The sequence below is a fragment of the Mirounga angustirostris genome, unplaced genomic scaffold (assembly GCF_029215605.1).
Source record: "Mirounga angustirostris isolate CCGP_5_RB_7025 unplaced genomic scaffold, mMirAng1.0.hap1 SCAF_11, whole genome shotgun sequence".
NCBI classification, from domain to species: Eukaryota; Metazoa; Chordata; class Mammalia; order Carnivora; family Phocidae; genus Mirounga; species Mirounga angustirostris.
The window spans coordinates 100,664,947-100,688,433 of record NW_026991719.1 but is presented as its reverse complement, the minus strand read 5'-3'; the positions used below and the strand labels follow the sequence as shown (position 1 = coordinate 100,688,433).

The 23,487-nt window shown below is 38.6% G+C and overlaps 1 protein-coding gene across 7 annotated transcripts in view; it reads right to left on the bottom strand.

The window, feature by feature from the left end:
* XIAP (X-linked inhibitor of apoptosis) overlaps positions 1-23,487 on the bottom strand; it is a 78,354-nt gene that overhangs the window by 19,263 nt on the left and 35,604 nt on the right. For 2 of the 7 annotated variants that reach the window (XM_045882109.3, XM_064574541.1), the window contains exons 2-7: positions 22,405-23,313; positions 21,239-21,338; positions 20,120-20,198; positions 19,405-19,447; positions 13,904-14,104; positions 1,054-5,564 (exon numbers count right to left, since the gene is read on the bottom strand). In XM_045882109.3, coding sequence (XP_045738065.1) covers positions 5,371-5,564; positions 13,904-14,104; positions 19,405-19,447; positions 20,120-20,198; positions 21,239-21,338; positions 22,405-23,281 — 1,494 coding nt within the window. In that variant the 5' untranslated portion in view covers positions 23,282-23,313 and the 3' untranslated portion in view covers positions 1,054-5,370. Of the gene's footprint in view, positions 1-1,053; positions 6,267-7,416; positions 7,587-13,903; positions 14,105-19,404; positions 19,448-20,119; positions 20,199-21,238; positions 21,339-22,404; positions 23,314-23,487 lie in introns of those variants that run through there. The other 5 variants (XR_010406245.1, XM_064574542.1, XM_064574540.1 and 2 more) reach the window with 4 other exon arrangements.

Genomic DNA, 23,487 nt, shown 5'->3' with positions numbered 1-23,487 from the left:
TTTTTGGTGCCCTCTGGGGCTTGAACTTTAAGAAAAAGCTTTGAAAATTCACATCTGGGCGCCTGGGTGGCTCAGTTGGTTAAGCGACTGCCTTCGGCTCAGGTCATGATCCCAGGGTCCTGGGATCGAGTCCCGCATCGGGCTCCCTGCTCTGCGGGGAGCCTGCTTCTCCCTCTCCCACTCCCCCTGCTTGTGTTCCCTCTCTCGCTGTGTCTCTCTCTGTCAAATAAATAAATAAAATCTTTAAAAAAAAAAAGAAAATTCACATCTTTCTCAATGTTCACTAAAAGTGTAGTTGACATGTAAGAAGAAAGGTAGACTGCATTTAAATTGCTTGCTCAAGATTTGTTACAGTGACTACATTATCTCTTGGGAGAAACGGGCCAATCTTTGTGGGAAGAGGGTGTTATTATAGTTCATATTTTTATACATTTTAAAAACAGACTTTTCATGCACTTACAGAATTCTACAAATTAATATGAAAACAGGTGTTTTTCTTTTTCTTTTTTTTTAAATATTTTATTTATTTATTCATGAGAGTCAGAGAGAGAGAGAGAGGCAGAGGCAGAGGGAGAAGCAGGCTCCCCACCTAGCAGGGAGCCCGATGCGGGACTCGATCCAGGACCCTGGGATCATGACCTGAGCTGAAGGCAGATGCTTAACCATCTGAGCCACCCAGGCGCCCTCTTTTTTCTTTTAACAGGACATGACTTGATGTGTACCTTAATGCCTGGCCCAATGGCAGAAAATATATTTAGGTTTCATTTTAGTATTTTTTTTTTAAAGATTTTATTTATTTGATAGAGAGAGACACAGTGAGAGAGGGAACACAAGCAGGGGAGTGGGAGAGGGAGAAGCAGGCCTCCCACAGAGCAGGGAGCCCGATGTGGGGCTCAATGCGGGGCTCGATCCCAGGACCCCGGGAACACGACCTGAGCCGAAGGCAGACGCTCAACGACTGAGCCACCCAGGCGCCCCTCATTTTAGTATTTTTAAGAGGGCTATTTTATTTTTTCTGAGAAAGTAAAATAAATACAAAGTAGTAAGATATCATTTTAAAGAATAGTACTTTATTGAATAAGTTTTATTCACAGAAAAATAAGCTTTAATCTATGATGATTGCCAGATTATACAGTGGAAAGCAATTTTCTTTGTTTTCCATAGTGATGGAAAGGTTTCTACTAAATGAAAAAAGTCATAAAATTATATTCACAAATATAGCACTCTATCTGAAAACATTTCACGATTATTCACAACACTAATACAATGACATAAGAATCCATCATTCTGTCAGATTAAATATAACAGTAATGAAAAAATGCAAAATCTTCTAACAAAAATTACATTAAAGCCTTTATTACATCAAATCGAAAATGCAAATTTGTTACTAAGTATAGAGAAAATGACAAAATATACTTATATAGTAATTTTAAATGTTGCATTAATGATACACAATAAGAATGTAGGAAATGCCAAAAAAACTCTACGCATATTTTCAAACTTTAGTCTTCAAAATACAATCTTACCACCCAAAATATTAATGTAGTATTGTACAATTTGAAGATATATGTATTTAAGATTGTCCTATTGTATTAGTCATAAAGTGTCATTTAATATGTAGTGAAAGTTATGGTATAAAAGAAAGAATAGTTGAAAAAATAAACATTTGAGACCTCCCAGGAGAGGTAACTTGAAGTTTTTCACCTTCAAACTATGTCCCAGTCTGGGCTGCCACTAAGTAGCTAGATAGCTTTGAATAAATCACTTCACCTTTGAGCCTCAGTTGTCTCACCTGTAAAATGAGGAGGAAGAATCAGATCCTCTCTAAGGTCACTTCTAGCTCTGACACTCTAGGATTCTAGTATGCCGCTAGTGAAATTCACATTGTGCTAAGTGATTAAGAGTCAAATTGACACTGATAATGAAAGTGGGAATAAGCCAACTGTTCCTATTAGGAAAGCTCACCGAAATCGGTAAGAATAGTTTTTTCTTCCAGATTTTTTACGGAACTTAAATATTTTTAAGGACCTGACCTATTTATTATTATTTACATCTTAACTATGAGAAACGCCAAAAAAGATGAGTAAGAGTCACTGAAAGAGTTATCATCTAAGTTTCAGCCCAAATTTCCAGAGTCAAGGCAAACCCCTGGAGGGTGAGAGAGTGTGCTGGGAAGGGAATGAACATTTGTAGCAAGTATCTGACATCCAGGGTCTCCCTGAACTCTCCTGATTTTGTAAGACAGGTATTATTCTTATTTCAGAGATGAAGAAACAGCTCTCTTTTTTAAAACTATCCCCTCCTGTTTTCTTATTTCTCTAATGGAAATGAAAAACCTACCCCATTTCTCCCACTCCCCCACCCTTTCCCCTCATATTCATCCCCTGGGGAATCAGGAAATAAAACAATGATTTGGGCTTAAAGAGTACAATACACGCACCTAATGCTGTGGTGGTAGTCTCCATTCAGAGAGTTCAAAATACCAGTTTTATCCACTCAAAACAGGAAAAAAAACAACCTACCAAAATTTAAATAATATAACCACAAAAACAAAAGATCATAGTTAGGCAGGACCAAATCACATTATATACACCCATCACACCCACCCTACCCGATCTTAGCCCTTAACCAAAGGGGAAAAAAAAAAAGAAAACTAAGATCGAACCTAGCAGGAAAGGCAATACAAAGCCGTTAATTAATATATTGGAGTTTACTTTATAAACATGAAACCCATTTTTCAAAAATTAAAACAAGGCTTTTGATCAGCACACCAAATTATTATGAATAAAGAGAACTACTTAGTACCAAACAACCTGACTCTTCGCATGACTAAAATGTAGTAAAATAGGTGGTGACTTCGAAATCTTTAGAGTGAACTTTCTAACAGAAAAGGAATGTCTACATGTAGATACGGAGAACTATTTTGGGAAAGGGGGAGGCGCAGATTTGGATCTGGTTATATTTTTGACCTTGCAAGTAATCATTTTTTGCACAACTAGATGGAAAGGATCCAGTGCTTTTTATAGTGAGAACACAGACAAACATTGGTAAGTCTTAAAAAAAAATGTGATTAGAAGTTGGAGTGCTGAGTGATTTCAGAACCTGAAGCAACAGCATTTCTAAACAATTCTTAAAATAAACTTGTTAGCCACATCAGCTTCATGCATTACATTTCACAACTCATGGGGAGAGAAAAGGTCTTTCTTAACTCTGAACATACAAGTTTTAAAAGAAGAGTTTTAATGAACTGAGGCTCCCAGAACAGGAAAAGCCTTATGTTAAAACAATTCAGTCCTTGGCCAACAACTAGATTGAACTACCTACCTGACTTGGAGCTGATGTGTTCTGGAAAACACATTTAAGAATCTTTAACATTTTTCTCCCCTTGTAATTTAAATTCAAAGCTTAGACTATATATGTAAAATTTAACTTAATGAACATTTAATTAAACCTAAGTGGAAGTGCAAAGGTAAAGAACTGAGAGTTTACACAATAAAACAAAAACCCCTAGGCAGTCATTATTTAATTTAAAAAGTTCTCATTTAAATTTGCAATGCTTTAAATGACTGTCACTTAAAATAGTCATCCACAGAGGTGACGAGAACTTGACAATACTCTTCCTCTTAGAAAATACGATGAAAATAGAATTTTTAAGTTTCACTCTCAAACATTTCTCCGCAGTAAAATGCCTCATTCACCTCTATGACAGGTCGGTTTTAGAATCCTGTAAGCAAACCCTGGGTGTTGTATGAAGCACTTCTAAACTTCTTATTTTTTATCTCTATTGACTTTTATTCAAGTTTTATTTTCTTTTTAATATTTAAACAAATATTCTCATTTTCTTGTCAATATTTTGTAATTTCCAAGAGATTTTAAGGATCTTGAGAGAACATTTATTTCAGAAGTATCTACTACTATTACTAGTCAAGGAAACAAAACAATTTAGGTAAAGACTTGACATTTTGTCCTATATACATCTTAATTATCCTAACAGTAAAAACACACACGAAACTTTAAAATACGAGATGATATGAGAAGCTCAACATGGAAAAGCTGTCCCTAAAACTACGAGCAGTGTACAAACATGCTTCTACTTTTTCCTACATAAGCTGACAGATGGTTAAAATACTGGGTTAACAAAGATCTTTTAGTAAAGTGACTTAGGCAGGCTTAAACTAGCAAGGATTAAAGATGAATCCTTACTAATTAATTGGAAGATCTGAGACATATTTTATATTTCATTTTACAAAATCAGGAATATTTATTTTGAAACAAGAGAAGACATGGTCTACCTGTCAGAAAACTACCACTCAGAAATATTTTTCATCCACAAAGCAGGAAAAACATAAAAACATTTAAATTTCACATTGGCACCAAAAAGGTTAACTGCTCTGCCTTCTTGGATTAGAAAAACTAAAGCTGAGCAATAAGTAGTTTTGCAGGCGTTTGAACATGCCTAAGCCTTTAAATCAGTAAAATACTTTCTAAAAATTCTGATTACAAAAGTAATACATACTTATAAAAAATCCAAACAGAACAAAATGAAAAAGTAGAAAGTGAAAGGCCCCTGCAACCCCCCTCTGGGCCCTACCCACCCCCCACCCCCCTCAAGAGAAACCACATTTAACAGTTTGGTGCTTTATCCGTCCAAATCTTTTGTTCTATACATATACAAAACACACACACCTTCATCTGACTCATTCTATACACAGTGTTTTGCCACTTCAGTTTACACTTAATATACCTTTGATATCTTTCCATGTCAGTACATGTTGGCTAGATGGTATTCTATCCTTAAATACCCTTTTAACAATGGCAAAATCATTTTTTACAATCACCCACCCAAGCACGTGTGTATAATTTTAAAAGAGAATGGACAAAATCCTAAAACACAAAGCAAACATCTAAAAATAATCTGTATCTTTCTACCAGTGTGGAACAGTTCATTCCTTTTCACACAAAACATTATGTGATTGGGGAGATTAACTAATCTCCACGTTTACACAGAATGCTCCATTTGTTAAGCCTATATGAAAAGAATGAAAAATTCAGTTGATTAATTCACTTACACTTAGAAACTAAGTTAGTGTACTACGAATACACATTGTGATCAGTTACAATATGCTTCTTAGTCTAGATTTCAATTAAATAACAGTAAAAAAAAAAAAAAAAGATATACAACATAGCTAATATCCCCCAAAATCAAGAAATTCAAATTTTAGATTACGAACTAGAACACTGTAGTTTACATTTTGTCTACTTGGTAGCAAATGCTAATGGCATTCAATGCTGATTACTTAAAGTCAGTTCACATCACACACTCAATCAGGGTAATGAGAAGAACATAATGCGCCTAACTGTAGAGTTAGATTAAGACATAAAAATTTTTTGCTTGAAAGTAATGACTGTGTAGCACATGGGACATTTGTCAACTGCTTCAGCGCATTGTTTACAAGTGACCAGATGTCCACAAGGAATGAAAACCACAGCAATATTTCTATCCATACAGATTTTGCAAAGCTTCTCCTCTTGCAGGAGCCTTAGCTGCTCTTCAGCACTAATCTCTGCACAAAGAGAAAAGAAATGTGTTAATTTTTGACTTTCTTAGTTGTTGAAATGTATTGAAACAACACGAACCCCTACTATGTGCCAGGCGCTAATCAAGGGCGGGGAGACAGGATGACTCACACATGACACCTGCTCTTAAGCAGCTTGCAGGCTAGAGGAGAGAAGGACGTGAGCTGAGGCTATGGAGGGAAGCACAAAGTACAAAGTGATAAGTGCTATAATAAAGTTATGTACAATGTGCTCGGGGACGAGATGAGAGAACGAGTTCTTCTGTTCAGATGAGCTGGGAAAAGCTTCTCAGGTTGGCAGCTGCAGGGTGGGGGATGGGGGAAATGGAGAAGTGACATTTAAACACGGCCGGCAACTTGCCAGGCACAGAAGCCAGGGTTAGGTAAAAAGAAGTGACACATGGAAAGGGCATGACTTACTCCAGAAATGGAGGAATGGATCTGAGGGACACTTCTGAAGTGGGACTGCTAGGATTTGGTGACTGAGTAGAAGTGAGGGGTGAGGAAAAAAAGAGGAAACAGTTGATTTTAAGATTTCTAGTGTGGCTGACAAGGGGATGGTGATGCCAAAAGGAAATATAGGAGGAGGTACTGGTTTGGCATTTTTCAAGTTGTTTTTGAGGTGTTTGCAGGGCATCCGTATATAAATGTCATTGGACAGTCACGTCTTGAGGTCAGGAGAAGGTAGGGCTAGAAAGAGAGATTTGGGTGCCATCAGCATACAGGTAATACTAAAGTGCTCGCTAAATTCAGCCTTTCCCAAATTAGGTTTGTGAAGTGTTAACAAATACGTCACACAAATGTGTTTCATGGTCAAACAGAACTATAATGACAGAGGCGCCTGGGTGGCTCAGTCGGTTAAGCGTCCGACTCTTGATCTCAGCTCAGGTCTCGATCTCACGGTTGTGAGTTTAAGCCCTGCGTTGGGCTCCACAAAAAAAGAACTATAATGACATCATCATCAACAATGGCAGCAGTTAACAGTAACACAGCACTTATTACTACGTGCCAGGCATTATTCTAAAGGCATTACATATCTGTAATCTTTGTAGACCAGTGGTTTCCAAATGTGGCCGCACGTGGGAATCACTTGGGGCATATTTTTAAAAAGATTTCTTTATCTTTTTCCGAGATGGGGGGAGGGGCAGCAGGAGAGAATCTTTAAGCAGACTCCCCACTGAGTGGAGCCCCTAGGGGGCTCCATCACAGGACCCATGAGATCATGACCTAAGTCAAAACCAAGAGTTGGACGCTTAACTGATTGAGCAACTCAGGCGCACTTGGGACATTTTTTTAACGATAGATTGCTAGGCCCCATTAACTAAATCTAAAATTTCTGGGGTTGTTTTTTTTTATTTTGTTCCGAAATTAAAGTATGCAAAATAAAGAAGATATGGTTTTACACAATGACAACAATTTTTGGGATGGCACAAACAGGCTCGGGAACCACTGCTATGAAGTACAGGTCAGTACAGTACAGTCTATGTCCCCTCTTAGAAAGTCACAATGCATGGCCCTATTTAACTACAGAGCTCCTTTTACTCCCCCCACTTTTTTGTTCCCTCTTCATGGCATCCCTTTTAACATCTTGGGGAACACTTGTGTTGTTGTTGTTTTTTTAAATATTTTATTTATTTATTTGACAGAGACACAGTGAGAGAGGGAACACAGGCAGGGGGAGTGGGAGAGGGAGAACAGGCTTCCCACGGAGCAGGGAGCCCGATGTGGGGCTCGATCCCAGGACCCTGGGACCATGACCTGAGCTGAAGGCAGATGCTTAACCACTGAGCCATGCAGGCGCCACATTTTTTTTTTTTTAAAGATTTTATTTATTCATTTGAGACAGAGCATGAGCAGGGGGAGAGGCAGAGGCAGAGGGAGAGGGAGAAGCAGGCTCCCAGCCGAGCAGGGAGCCCGATGTGGGGCTGGATCCCAGGATCCCAGGTTCATGACCTGAGCCGAAGGCAGACGCTTAACCATCTGAGCCACCCAGGCGTCCCCTTGGGAACACTGTTTTGAAAACAAGTTTGGGAAATAGTGGTTGAGTTTTATTCAACAAATATTTACTGAACATTTAACTAGGTTCTAGGAACTAGAGATACAACAATTAACAAATACATAGGCCCCAGGCCCCTAATTGTTCATAAACAAGAAACACAAGTAGACAGGAAATTATAATAGAGTGTACTGATAAAGGTAATTACAATGTGTTATGAAGAACACAGGAAGCGTGTGAGTGTGCACACATACATAAACAGAAGGCCTCCTGCAAGAAATTATACTTAAACTGGGTCCTAAAGGATGAGGAGGAGTTAACTAGGAAAGATGGAGAGGGGACTCTGAGGGAACAGAGGCAGTGGGAGAAGAATGTTCCGGGCAGAGGAAATGGCACAGGCAGGCTCCAAGGGGAGAGACAGAACAAGGCCTGTAAGTGCACGGGTAAGGCCTGGGGAGGGACACAGCATGACATGAGGGTACAGAAGGTTACAGGGGCCCGGTCATGAAAGATTTGGCAACCCACATAAAGGAGTTTGGACTTGATCCTGAGGGCCCTGGGGGCCAGTAAAGGGTATTAACCTGGAGAGAGAGAGAGAGATTTGTGTTTTGGAGAAGTATGCCTGACCAGGGGTGGAAAGTATTATTTAATCTCTTTCTTAAAAAGCAACCTCATGGTTTAATAATCAAGACTATAAGCTCAAACATGGACTGCATCAGAGATAAGATAAAGCACCTGTCCTCAAGAAGCTTGGTCTGATGTGCAGGACAGAAAAGAAAACCGTTCTAAAACAATGTTACGAATGCTCTCATAGCAGCGCAAGTAGAGAAGAGGGAGCTCCGGACTCTGTTGTGGGTCCTGGGGAAAGCTTCAAAGAAGGACCTCTAAGTGGAGCCTTGAAGGATGAGTTCACAAGATGGATTTAGGGGACTGGGGGTGGAGTGGGGAATGAGACTAGGTACACAGACAGGGAAAAGGCAGCTGGGGCAGAGGGAACAATGGAAGTAAAGGGTTGGCAACTCTACACTGATTTGTATTATATTAAAGCATTTAACCAAAAAAGTCAGAATCAAGTACATACTCATGCCCCCCAAAAAGGAGGAAAACAATTAAGAAATTCACACATGACTTTTGGATGTGACGCTCCAATGAGTAAAACGAACACTGGACCTCGAAGAGTCAAGTTTATAGAGACAGAAAGCAGAATGGTGATTGTCAGGGGCTGGGGGAGGGGGAATGAGGAGGTGTTGTTTCATGGGGACAGAGTTTCAGTTCTGTAGATAAAAAGATTTGTGGAGACTGGTTGCACAACTGTGAATGTACTTAACGCTACTGAACTGTACACTTAAAACATTTTTTTAAGAGGACACTGGACCACATGTCAGGAAACCTGATTTTTATTCCCAACTAGCTGAGTGATCTTTGCCAACAGCACATCTATACTTCAGTTTTCTTACTGAAGTAATGTAAGTTATTACATGATCTTTCAGGTTCACTTTGGTTCTGATGCTCTGATTCCATTTTACAGACCACAGTGGAATGAAATGTCTGGCCTACCAAACACTGTTATCAACTTTTTCTACCTTATTTCAGCCTTATGTACAGCTGCTTACTTGACATGGTGAGGCTCTGGGCATAGATTTTACCTCCTGAGACCAATAGTTTATCTCTGACAATTTTATTTCACTCAAGCCTTAGGGTAACTATTAGATTCTATGTCCTTTACTATGGCACCTTTCCCCTTCTAATTTCTTTAAATAATTAATTTATTTGAGAAAGAGAGAGGGAGAGTATACAAGCAGGTGGAGGAACAGAGGGAGAGGGACAAGCAGACTCCACGCTGAGCACAGAGCCCAACGCGGAGCTCAATCCCACGACCCTAAGATCATGACCTGAGCTGAAATCAAGAGTCAGACGCTTAACCACTGTGCCACCCAGGCGCCCCATCTTTTTTAAGATTTTATTTATTCATTTGAGAGAGAGAGAGAGCACGAGTCGGGGAGAGGCAGACTCCCCTGCTGAGCTAGGAGCCCAATGTGGAACTAGATCCCAGGACCCAGAGAGCATTACCTGAGCTGAAGGCAGACGCTTAACCATCTGAGCCACCCAGGCACCCCCAACTTTTTTTTTAATTATTTATTTATTTGAGAGACAGAGAGAGTGTGAGCAGGGGGAGGGGCAAAGGGAGAGGGAGAGAGAATCTCAAGCAGACTCCCCACTGAGCATAGAGCCCGATGCAGGGCTTGATCCCACAACCCTGGATTGACCCTGAGCTGAAATCAAGAGTTGGATGCTTAACTGACTGAGCCACCCAGGCGCCCCAGCACGCTATGTATTCTTTAAAAAGAAAGAAAGATGCTATTTGGTACTATTTTTAGAAGACCATTTCCTGGGCTATTCTCTGTCACACAACCATTGGGATAAAGCTAGTACTGAATCTAGGATTTCTCAGTAAACAACAGTAACAGTGTAGTTTTTCTAATAACTTCCACCTGCTTCACCTCAGTTAGGCCCGCCTTCTATTTTGTATAGAATTAAAAGAGTCTTTGTGCCAATCTTTACTCATCAGCCCTGGGGAAGAGGAACAGGCAGCAGCCCTAGTGTGAGAAGATAGCCTGTATCAATTAACCTCCCTCTCAATTTAATGAGACCAAGGAGAGGTCAACTGATGAATTCCAAATCCTGAGAGCTGCCCTTTGCTTAGGCCCTCCTTCCCACACCATCCTAGCTTGTAGTCTCTGTGATAAGAACCCCCATCAACTCCTGTTGGATAGAAAAGACACTCCCTAAAGCACTCTGTTCTCTTCCTATTACAACCCACTAAATCATCCTGTTGCTGACAATACCTTCAGGTATAAAAACTAACACCTTATTGTCAAACTTGAGTTGTGGTTAAGATGCAGGGAAAAATGATATGATCACTTGTATTTCTATTACAGTAGAAAGATGACCAAGTCAGTGGTTCATTTTACCATTACCAGGACAAGTGAAGCTATAACAGGTTTTAAACAAATATCTACTTAGGAAAAGAGTAGTAAGCTTTCTGCTGAATGTTTTACATCAACTGATGAAATTAAAAAAAATCACTGTTATACTGTTTTGTGACTGATGTAATTATCTGAATGTTTTAGAAGCATTTGAAATAACTTAAAAATCAAAAGGGTCTATTCATTTTTTAATTTTAATTTTTTTTTTAAGTAAGCTCTACATCAACATTGAGCTTGCACTCAACCCTGAGATTAAGAGTCACATGCTCGGGCGCCTGGGTGGCTCAGTTGGTTAAGCGACTGCCTTTGGCTCAGGTCATGGTCCCGGGGTCCTGGGATCGAGTCCCGCATCGGGCTCCCTGCTCTGCGGGGAGCCTGCTTCTCCCTCTCCCACTCCCCCTGCTTGTGTTCCCCCTCTCGCTGTGTCTCTCTCTGTCAAATAAATAAATAAAATCTTTAAAAAAAAAAAAAAGAGTCACATGCTCTTCTAACTGAGCCAACCAGGTGCCCCAAAATGGTCTTTAATGTAAAAAAAAAAAAATAGTAAACTTTTAGATTTATTAGCACAGGGAGAATTTTCAAACTTTGGGAGAGGTGGTCAAGAGCTCAGAGAACAATGACTATAACAACGTACCTCAGTACCCAAAATGTATTCACAGTTTGAAACCTTTTTTTTTTTTTTAAAAGATTTTATTTATTTGACAGAGAGAGACACAGCGAGAGAGGGAACACAAGCAGGGGGAGTGGGAGAGGGAGAAGCAGGCTTCCCGCAGAGCAGGGAGCCTGATGCGGGGCTCCATCCCAGGACCCCAGGATCATGACCCAGGCCAAAGGCAGACGCTTAACGACTGAGCCACCCAGGCGCCCCTGAAACCTTTTCTTTAACCTTCGATGTTGCCATCAAACACTAGAGTTGCTTTCATTCTGAAAGAAGGAACTTATATTTTTTATCTTTTTTTCCTAAAAGGAGTTTATATGCTTCTCTTGCATATTATTTAATATACTTTTTAGAGGTGCCTGGCTGGCTCAGTCAATAGACCATGAGACTCTTGATCTCAGGGTTGTGAGTCCAAACCCCGACTTGGGCGTGGAGCCTACTTAAAAAAAAAGTTTAATACACTTTCTCTGTATGATTTACAGTACCAGGGGACTACTCATTCAAGCTGTATTTAGTAATATAGTGCTTTTACAGGTTTATATCACATGAAAAGTTGCAGAACACTCTAAGTCCATTTTAACTACAAAACTTACAGATTTCACACACAATCATAAAAGCCTTCATTGTTCTTTATCTAAATTAAAACACAAACCCACACTTAAATAAATCAGGAGTGCCTGGGTGGCTCAGTCAGTTAAGTGTCCGACTCTTTTTTTTTAAAGACTTATTTATTCTAGAGAGAGACAGAAGGGGGGAGGGGCAGAGGGAGAAAATCCTCAAGCAGACTCCCCACCGAGTGCGGAGCCTAATCCCACAACCCATGAGATCATGACCTGAGCTGAAACCAAGAGTTGGATGCTTAACCAACTGAGCCGCCCAGGCACGCCAGCATCCGACCCCTGATTTCAGCTCAGGTCATGAGGATCAAGGGATCAAGCCCTGCAAAGGGCTTCATGCTCAGTGGGGAGTCTGCTTGAGATTCTCTCTTTCCCTCTCCCTCTGTCCCTTCCCCCCTGCACTCTCTCTAAAATAAATAAATAAATCATTACAAAAATAAAATTAGATTACTAAATCAGTGGATCTTACTTGGATACCAATTAGGACAAATCAACTGTTAAGAATGTTTTAAGACAATGGGGAAAATTAGAACCAACTGATTTTCAAATGATATTATGGAATTATTGGTAATTCTGTTAAGTGTGGTAATAGTATGTTATGGAATAAATGTATTCCCCCCCCAAATTCATATGTTGAAGCCCTAAACTCCCAATGTGATGGGACTCACAGATGGGCTCTTTGGGAGGTAATTAAATTTATATGAGGTCGTAAGGGTGGGATGTGCTCATTATGGAATCAGTATCTCTTTTATTTCTTTTTTTTTTTTCTTTCTCTTTATGTATGTATGTATTTTTATTTTTATTTATTTTAAAGATTTTATTTTTACATAATCTCTACACCTAACGTGGGGCTCAAACTCACAACCCCAAGATCAAGAGTCGCATGCTCTACCGACTGAGCCAGGTACCCCTGTATTTATTTTTAAAGTAAACTCTAGGGGCGCCTGGGTGGCTCAGTCATTGAGGGTCTGCCTTCGGCTCAGGTCATGGTCTCAGGGTCCTGGGACTGGAGCCCCGCATCGGGCTCCCTGCTCAGCGGGAAGCCTGTTCCTCCCTCTCCCACTCCCTCTGCTTGTGTTCCCTCTCTCGCTGTGTCTCTCTCTGTCAAATAAATCAATCAAATCTTTAAAAAAAACAAATAAACTCTATGCCCAACGTGAGGCTCAAACTCACGACCCCAAGATCAAGAGTCACATACTCTACTGACTGAGCCAGCCAGATGTCCCATGGAATCAGTGTATTTATAAGAAGAGGAAGAGAGACCAGAGTGCTCTCTCTTGGCCACGTGAAGACACAGAGAGAAGGTAGCCATGTGCAGGCCTGGAAGAGAGTCCTCATCAGGAACCAAATCTACCAGCACCTTGATCCTGGACTTCCCGGCCCCCAGAAATGTGAGAAATAAATATCTGTTGTTTAAGTCTATGGTATTCTGTTAGAGCAATCTGAGCACAGTTTAAGTTACTGTTTAACACAACAGTATTAAGATTATGTTAAAAAAAAAATCCTTATCTGTTAGGTATATTTAAAGTATTTATAGGTAAATGATATATGGGATACCTGGAATTTTCTTTGAAATACCATAGCAAAAAAAGTTGGGGGAAGAAATGAAACAAGATTGAAAAATTGTTGATAATTATTGAATCTGGTTTATGGGTACGTGAGGGTTCATTTTAGTATTTTCTCCACTTTTGAGTATTTGTGAATTTTTTATTAACAGAAAGTTTTTAAAAAATGTTTATCCTAAGGGGGATATGAGAAGGAAAAAAAATGAATGGGTCACAAAGTCATATAAGAAACTAACCGGGGGTGCCTGGGTGGCTCAGTCGTTAAGCGTCTGCCTTCGGCTCAGGTCATGATCCCAGAGTCCTGGGATCGAGCCCCACATCGGGCTCCTTGCTCAGTGGGAAGCCTGCTTCTCCCTCTCCCACTCCCCCCACTTGTGTTCCCTCTCTCGCTGTGTCTCTCTCTGTCAAATAAATAAATAAAATCTTAAAAAAAAAAAAAAAAGAAACTAACCATAATGAAGTACTGTTAGGTGTTTCTTGCTTTTTAAAAACAGCCATGCATACCTTTTTGCAATGAAGTCTGGCTTGATTCATCTTGTGTATTGTCTTTCTGAGCACTCACTAGATCTGAAACCAGAATCTCAAGTGATTTATAGTTGCTCCCAGATGTCTGAATTTTTTCCTCCATTATTTTCTTAATGTCCTTGAAACTAAATCCCATTCGTATAGCTTCTTGTAACATAGGATTTTGGAAGATGGCATCATCTGAGATAAAAATTGGTGAGGAAAAAGAACACAGAGTTTAAACAATTATTTTCATTAATACAACTCAACAGCAAAGTACAGTTAAAAAGAAAAAGGTAAGCAGCAAGAAAAAAACAAAAAACAAACCAGCAAATCAAAGCTACTTTGGGAAGAAGATTTTGAAATATTGAAATATTTAAGCACTGAAGAATCTTTCAGAATCTTATAATCATTGAAAATACAGTATTATTTTGTAGCACTATGAATTGAGATTAGGTGCTTTAAAGACCGAAGAAACAGTAAAAGATTAGGTAAAGAAATAGTAAAAAATTAGGTAAAGCCGATTCAAAGAAAAAGTTAAATGCTTCAAAAATCAGACCTTTTTTCAAATCAGCTGTACTCATTAACAGCTAACCTAAGTACTTAAAGAGTAGGTATCTTTCCCAAGTCCTTAGCAATTATTTTGGAAAAATCATGGGAAACAGGAGGAATTCACAGTCTGTGACCTTAAATGTGTGAGTTTCCTATCTCTGAGACTGAGTTTCTGCAGTCAAGGGGGGTGAACCAGATAAGGCAACAAAATGAACAGAAATTCACTGTGATGGTACTCAAAGTAGAAATACAGGTTATGTAGAGAACTGCTAAAAGAGGATACTTATTTACAACCTCTGATTCATCAATTCTACTTGAGTATTAAATGTAAGTACAAAGGTTCACCAAAAAAAAAAAATCCACCAAAGACATGCACAAGAATATTCACAGCAGTGCCATTTGTAACAGCCTCAAACTGGGAACAACTTGAACATCTATCACCAGGTGAATGGATAAGTAAACTGTGGTATATTCAAACACTACACAGCAAGAAGAAAAATGAACTACTGCCACAGACAACATAATGAATCTCACAGAGCTGATGAACAAAAAAGTCATCATAATGATGAGCCAGAGACAAAAGAATATACCATATGATTGCATTTATAAGATGTTCAAAACTAATCTATGGTAACAGAAGTCAGAACATAACTTAGGGTAGATGTTGATTGGGAAAGGGGCCTGAAGGAGTTTCTGGCATGGTGGAAATGCTCTATATCTTTTTTCTTAAAGATTTTATTTATTTGAGGGAGAGCACTAGCGGGAGGGGGATGGGCAGAGGGAGAGGGAGAAGCAGACTCCCCGCTGGGCAGGGAGCCCGATGCGGGGCTCAATCCCAGGACGCCGAAATCATGACCTGAGCCGAAGGCAGATGCTTAACTGACTGAGACACACAGTTGCCCCTGTTCTATATCTTGATTTGGCTGATGACTACACTGATAAATGCACGTTAAAATTCATTGAATTGAATACTTAAGATTAGTCTATTTTAAGCATTTTATTGTATGTGTATTGTATTTCAATAAATGTTTTTTAAAAAGAGCCGTTGGAAGGGGATTTGATTATAAGAAATATTACATGGTAAGTAACAAAAGAAGTAGGAAAGTAACTTAAGATTTCTGTTTGATAAAGAAAAATTCTGTTGGGAGGTTATAATGCACATAAAAGACCATTTATGAGACTACTAAAGCATCTGAATGAGAAATAAGGGCAGAAACTAGGGCAGAACCAGTGGATTTTAGACAATATTAAAAAGGTTGACTTCATCAGACCTGGTGGTTAATTAACTGTAGAGGGATTAAGGAAAGCAAAGAGCTTAAAATGATTCAAATTACTGGGTGACTTTGTGAACTGTGGAGCTATTAACCAACTTGGGGGGGAGGGGAAGAACAGGACTGGATTCAGTCTGAGTGGTTTTTCTTTAAAGATTTTTATTTATTATTTATTTGACAGACACACAAGCGAGAGAGGGACCACAAGCAGGGGGAGTGGGGGAGGGAGAAGCAGGCTTCCCACGGAGCAGGGAGCCCCATGCGGGGCTCGATCCCAGGACCCTGGGATCATGACCTGAGCTGAAGGCAGGCGCTTAACGACTGAGCCACCCAGGCGCCCCGTCTGAGTGATTTTTAGAAATGCTGAATTTGAGCTGCTTTTTGAGATTTCTAGGTGGAGATGTCCAGAGGTCAGCTGGACATCATGCTTTCCTGGTTCTACTATTTGGTTTTTTTTCCAGCTTGTTTCACTGGCTCCTTCTGCTCACCTGATTAGACATTGGTGGTTCCCTTCCATTCTCTCACTGATCGCCCCCTTTTTAACAATCTCTCTGGATACTTCCCCCACTACCACAATTTTACCCTTACTTATGTGAGTTCCAGGTTTTAAGACCCACCTACTTGGATATCATGCAGGTATCTCAAGCTTATCTTGCTAAAAACCAAAAGCAGGGACAACAGGATATCCACATGAAGAATAATTAAAATGGCCCCCACCTTACACATATATAAAAATTAACTCAAAATGGATCAAAGACCTGAATGTAAGAGATAAAACCATAAAACTCTTAGAAGAAAACATAAATGACCTTGGATTAGGCAATGATTTCTTAGATATAACACTAAAAGCATAAGCAACAAAAAAATAAGATAAATTGGATTTCATCAAAATTAAAAAAATTTATATACTTCAAAGGTACACCAGCAAGAAAGTGAAAAGAGGGGTGCCTGGGTGGCTCAGTCGTTAAGCGTCTGCCTTTGGCTCAGGTCATGATCCCAGGGTCCTGGGATCCAGTCCCGCATTGGGCTCCCTGCTCCGAGGGAAGCCTGCTTCTCCCTCTCCCACTCTCCCTGCTTGTGTTCCCTCTCTTGCTGTGTTTCTCTCTGTCAAATAAATAAATAAAATCTTAAAAAAAAAAAAAGTGAAAAGAACAAGTGAAAATATTTACAAATCATGTATCTGACATGGGACGTATATGTAAAAAACTAGAATATATAAAGAATTCTTATAACTCAATAACAAAAAGATAAATAACCTAACTAAACAATGGGCAAAGGCAATGGACATTTCTCCAAAGAAGACATACGAATGGCCAATAAGCACATGAAAGGATGGCTGACATCATTAGCCATTGGGAAATGCAAATCAAAACCACAATAAGATACCACTTTACATCCACTAAGATGGCTGTAATAAAACATACGGGGCGCCTGGGTGGCTCAGTCGTTAAGCGCCTGCCTTTGGCTCAGGTCATGACCCCAGGGTCCTGGGATTGAGCCCCGCATCAGGCTCCCTGCTCTGCGGGAGGCCTGCTTCTCCCTCTCCCACTCCCCCTGCTGTGTTCCCTCTCTTGCTGTCTCTCTGTCAAATAAATAAATAAAATCTTAAAAAAAAAAAAAGACATACAATAACTAGTGTTAACAAGGATGTGGAGAAACAAACTGGAAACCTTATACACTGCTAGTGGGAATGTGAAATGGTGCAGCCATGTTGGAAAACTGGCCCTTTTTTTTTTTTTTAAAGATTTATTTATTTATTTGAGAGAGCGAGAATGAGAGAGAGTACACGAGAAGGGGGAGGGTCAGAGGGAGAAGCAGGCTCCTCGCTGAGCAGGGAGCCCGATGCGGGACTCGATCCCGGGACTCCAGGATCATGACCTGAGCCGAAGGCAGTTGCTTTAACCAACTGAGCCACCCAGGCGCCCCTGGCCCGTTTATCAAAAGATTAAATGTAGAGTTACTACATGACCCAGCAATCCATGCTGAAATATATACTCAGAATTAAAAACCTATGTCCACACAAAAATTTGCACACAAATGTTCATAGCAGCATCAGTATCCTTCATAAGAGCCAGAAAGTAGAAACCCAAATGTCTATCAACTAACTGATGAATGGATAAAGAGAATGTGGTATTATCCATACAAAGGAAAATTTTTCCACCATAAAAAAAGAATGAAGTACTCCTATAGGAGTACCACAACATGGATGAACTTCAAAGCCACATATGATTCCATTCATATGAAATGTCCAGAATAGGTAAACCCAGAGAGACAGAAGTAGATTGGTAGTTGTCTGGCTGGACCTGAGGGTGAAGGGGCAGCAATGGGGAGTGACTGCTAGTGACTGCTAATGGGCATAGGATTTCTTTTAGGGGTTACGATAATGTTCTGCAATTAAATAGCAGTGATGGTTCCACAACCTTGTGAATATACCAAAAACCACTAAAGTGTACAGTTTATAAGGGTGAAATTTTTGCTATATGAATTACATCTCAATTTTAAAACATTAATCCTAAACTAGAGTCTCATTAGTCATAAAAAGTACAGGATGCATTGTAAGGATGATTACTATCAAGAAATGTTATAGAATCTTCATTTGTGGATAATTTCAAAAATATAGGCTGGAATAAACGATTTCTTAAACTTTATTACTTATGTCCATTACAAACCTGTATCAAACATTATCAAAGTGGCTCTCCTTCTTAAGCATATTTATGCATATATATAGTTTTGTCTTGTAACCCTTAAAATACTAAATAGATGACACTATAAGGAGTGGGGAATCAGTAGACATATTCTAAATTTACTATTTTTGAAACATGATGCCTAAGTTGAGAACGAGATCTACAGTGTGATGTAGGTTTCAGAAGACCCTGTTTATAGTCCTAGTTCCACTAATGATTTGTAATGTATCTGTGGGCAGGTCACTTAACCTCCTTGACTCTGTTTCTTCACCTGAAATGTGGGGATAATGGTATCATCTCTGCTTAACATAGTTATCTTTCTGGTTTTTAAAGAGGTTTACGATGAGTAAATAATCTTCGGGATAAAAACCTCTACCTCTCTATAAGGGAACAGGAGGTAAACCAAACCATGTCCCTCTGTGAAGAAACTGGGGGAGGCACAAAGATGGCACGGGATAAGGAAGCAGGTAGGGCTGATCATGGTGATGGCACATTAGAGTGTTGGATTCATGATCCTGGCTAACTCAAGAAGCACCTGGGACAAAAATACACTTAACTCCTCCTTTTGTGATTTTAACAGAAATGACAATGGACAGCCTACAGCTGCTGCGCCTGAACTTAGAAAAGCTAACTGCCCAATCTCCATAGGAATGTTCTTTCTTAAAATTTTATTTTTTATTTTTTAGTATAATTAATATAATTTTATTTATATATAACTATATAACTTATCATTTAATATGATTTAGTGTAATTTTTAAATTTTCCAGTACAATTAATGTACAGTGTTACATTAGTCACACGAATGTTAATATATAAATATCTGGCTTAAATTTATAAGCACTTCATTAATTCTTAGATTTATAGCAATCTCATCTCAAATAAATATACCTTGATTACCTTGAAAGAACAAGCTTAAGTCTCTACCCCATAAATAACAACTGTAATAAACTGGCAATGAAATTAGGAGTATAATTATTTTAATAAACATATTTACCAATTCTTTTAGTTAATGATGGTGTTTTTTCAGCAGTTCTTACCTAAAATAGAAATATGGATTATAAGTTAGAATTCTTTTTGGTAGAAGGCAATTACCTCAATTTGAAAAATTACACTAATCATGAATTTATAAATTGGCTTTATTCCAATTCAACACACGAAGGTTCGCAAGAGGCATAACGAGATCAAGCTAGAAGGAAGTTAAAAGATCATCTAACCCAATACATTCACTTTATAGACAAGACACTGAGGCTCAGGGAGCTAAAACAACTTAATGGAGGCAAGAGAGTTCACGGTAGGGCCATAATGGCAACTCTGGCCTCCCACTCCCACATGGTACCTTGGCCACTCCAGGACGCACCATCAATTTAGACACAGTTTTGAGATTTAAAATATTGTCTATGAAAAGCTTACAACTATTTGACTATAAAACACATTGCACAAAAGTCTAATTTCAGAAAGCTGAAGGATTAAGTATTTTAGTTCTTCAAGCCCACTTTTGTTTACAGTGAGAGGTAAATCAATCAGCTCATGGTGATTCCCTTTTCATAAATCTGCTTCAGGTTAAGAATAACAAGCATTCTTCAAGATCTCCCCTTTAAAGCTCACCATACATTATTAATTTAAGATACTATACTGTGAATTTTACACCAAGAAATCATTGCAAAAGAAATTAATATTTAAAAATATATATTCTACAATATGTGACTTACCATAGAGTCCTCAAGTGAATGGGTTAAATGAATATTGCTTATATATTCTTGTCCCTTCTCTTCTAACAGATATTTACACCTAAACAATTAAAAGAAGGTTAAACTTTGGTAGCTGATAAGTTAGTAAAGTGTAAGTAAAGATATAATCTCTATGATCTTAATTCCATTAACTTGCTTTTTGGTATTTCTAAGAAGCTGCAAAATGAAATGTTATCCAATTCCCTATCAACTGTCATTTTAAAGTTAAAAAAAAAATGTTCCCTTTGTTATGCTACTTTGCTAATCTCAGTGAGGCAAAAAATACCAACTTGAGAACTTTCAACTTTTAAGCAAGTTATTAAATTATCGCTTTAAGATTTAAAATTTTTTTCAAATAGTTCATCTTAAATTTTATTTAGAGGATTAACCAACTGTACATTTTGAAGGAATTCTTTGGGCTTTCAACCTTTCCTTTTAAGGCTTTTTAAGGTTAAGGTTTATTTTCAAACAATTGCTCTGAAATTTTAAGTTGTACTATTTTGCAGGCCAAAAATTCTACACCACTTATATATATGTATACCTTATTTTTAAAGAAGCAAGATGGCAAAGAGACATTTAGTGTATGTCATTATCATTCTAAGATGCCATTGATTATAAGAAGCGTGATTATTTTATGTACCACCACTGCCAATTAAATTATGACCCACCACCAGATGTGTCCTCATTTCAAAAATTTGAAGATGTGAACAACTGTATGTCTTAGAAGCAGTGAGATACAGTACTATTTGATAGGGGGTGTGATGGGTTCTTAGGGAAAATCCTTGGCAACAAGCGCTCTCTTGTGCCCATCGTGAAAAGAGCCTACTTCCAACAATAAAACTATATATTCCCAATTTGGTGTTTAGAAACAGAATCATCTGAATGTCATAGATACAACACATAAGCAATGAATGCTTTGGTCACCACGGAAGGCTTAGGACTTTTTTTTTTTCTATAAAGTAGGTTACCCCATTTTTATAAAACTGGTGTGAATTGCAAGCCATGGTAAAGGCAAAAATAGTTGAGGTGAAAAGTTATTCAAGATTTTCCCACTGCAGTGTCTAACTTGCCTGCTTCTGAATAAACATTTAAATACCTTACCCTGGATACCACTTAGCGTGTTGTTCCCAAGGGTCTTCACTGGGCTTCCAATCAGTTAGCCCTCCTCCACAGTGAAAGCATTTTACTTTATCACCTTCCCCTAAAAAAAGACACAAGTAAAAATACATGTATTTGTGCAATTAGAAGCTTACGCAAAAATACCCCCCTTAACACCATGAAACTAATCATTTCTAAATTACATGTAAATCTTATAGCTTCAAAGACAACATTCAAATTCACATCTAAGTCATAGACATGATTGTTTGAAGAGGAAATACACAGTAAAATCACTGATTCAATCTGAGGTATTTTACAAAAGGCGAAAATAAAACTGGCCAATTTTTATGTGAAAAATTACAATTGTTACCTTCTTTCTAATGTGTCATTTGGGGCCACCAATACTACACTTTTTCAAACTGTGAAACTTTAACAGTACTTAGCATAACAAAATTACAAAGTAAGTTTCTCTAAGGTTATAGCTACAGGACACTAAACAAGCCTTCAATATTGCTGTAGGAGACGATGTAAATAAAATACTGAAATAAATAATATTTTGCATTTGGGCACTACTCAATCCTAAAATAAATGGGTCAGATATATAATGGTATAACTTTCCTGAATACACCTGGAAGCCATCACACTAACGGCCCTTCCTGACAAGTTTACAGCCATCCGTTTGAGAAGTGCTTATTTGAAGCAAGAAGGCATCATACAGGACAGCTTTCAAATATACAGTCTATATACAAAAGGCAGAGATCAATTTTAATATCAGCCAAACTAAACTCTTTAATGTTAACTCTTTTTTAAATGAGGTGTAGAAAGAATGCATGTAATACTTGTACTGAGCACACACAGTAGGTGCTCAATTAGAGTTACTGTCAGACCCATTCTTCTATCGAGGAGATCTATCATCTTTTGCATGTCATCCTTCTCCAAAAAACAATCACATAAAGGTAAACATAACTCACAATATGGTTGTCTTTCTCCCATACATGTAGTGGTTACATTGCAGATTCGACATAAGGGTTCGCAGATTAATACTGATATAAATAATCATGCCAGCCTACACCTAAATATTTACCAGTTCAAGGGGCTAAAGGCATCTACTTTTTAGGAGCACTGCAATAGTTGGAAACTTAGTAGCCTGGTTTAATAAGAAAGTTTACCTAAAGCATAAAATCCAGCTCTTGCAAGCTGCTCCTTGTTAACTGAGTATATCCATGTCCCAAAAGTAATGATCCGTGCTTCATAATCTGCCATGGCTGGATTTCTTGGAACGTTTGTTGAATTTGGGAAATTCCTATCAGAACTCACAACATCAGATTCACTTCGAATGTTAACATTCCGGCCCAGAACAAAGAAGCAGTTAGGAAAGTGTCGCCTGTGTTCTGACCATGCACGATCACAAGGTTCCCAATTTTTCAGTTTTCCACCACAACAAAAGCACTGCACTTGATCATCAATACCTGTGTAGTAGAGTCCAGCACTAGCTAACTCTCTTGGGGTCAAGTGGGCATAGTCTGGCCAGTTCTGAAATGACTTTAATCTAGCTTCTTCACTATACATGGCAGGGTTCCTCGGGTATATGGTGTCTGAAATATCTACGACCTGTCCAGTTCTCAAAAGATAGTCTGCATGAGTCTCGGATGGCCTGTCTAAAACAAAATGATTTCTGTTTCCCAGGTAGCTTTCCGCTTTATACTGACCATTTTGGATACCCGGATTTGTAGGTTGTGCAGCAGTATTTTCAAAATAAAAGCCACTGATAAATCTGCAATTTGGGGATACTTTCCTGTGTCTTCCAACTGCTGAGTCTCCATATTGCCATCTATCTATTGCTGCATGACAACTAAAGCACCGCACGGTGTCTCCTTCACCAGTATACAGAAAACCAGCTCGTGCTAGCGTTGATGCGGAAACAGGACTACTACTTGGGAAATTAGCAAAAGTTTTTAATCTATTAAATTCTTCTAGAAATTCTTCATCCTTATCGATGTCTGCAGGTACACAAGTTTTAGATCCTTCAAAACTGTTAAAAGTCATCTTCTCTTGAAAATAGGACTTGTCCACCTTTTCTAAAAAGAGAACATTACATTAGGAAATCCAAAATGTGAAATACAAGCAATATAATTTTGATATTAGGAGCTAACAAATTACTTACTGATGACATCAAAGTAATTACACGATCTCTAAGAAACACTGTAATTCCAAATACTAGAGCTCAATATTACCACATGATTCAAGCTATA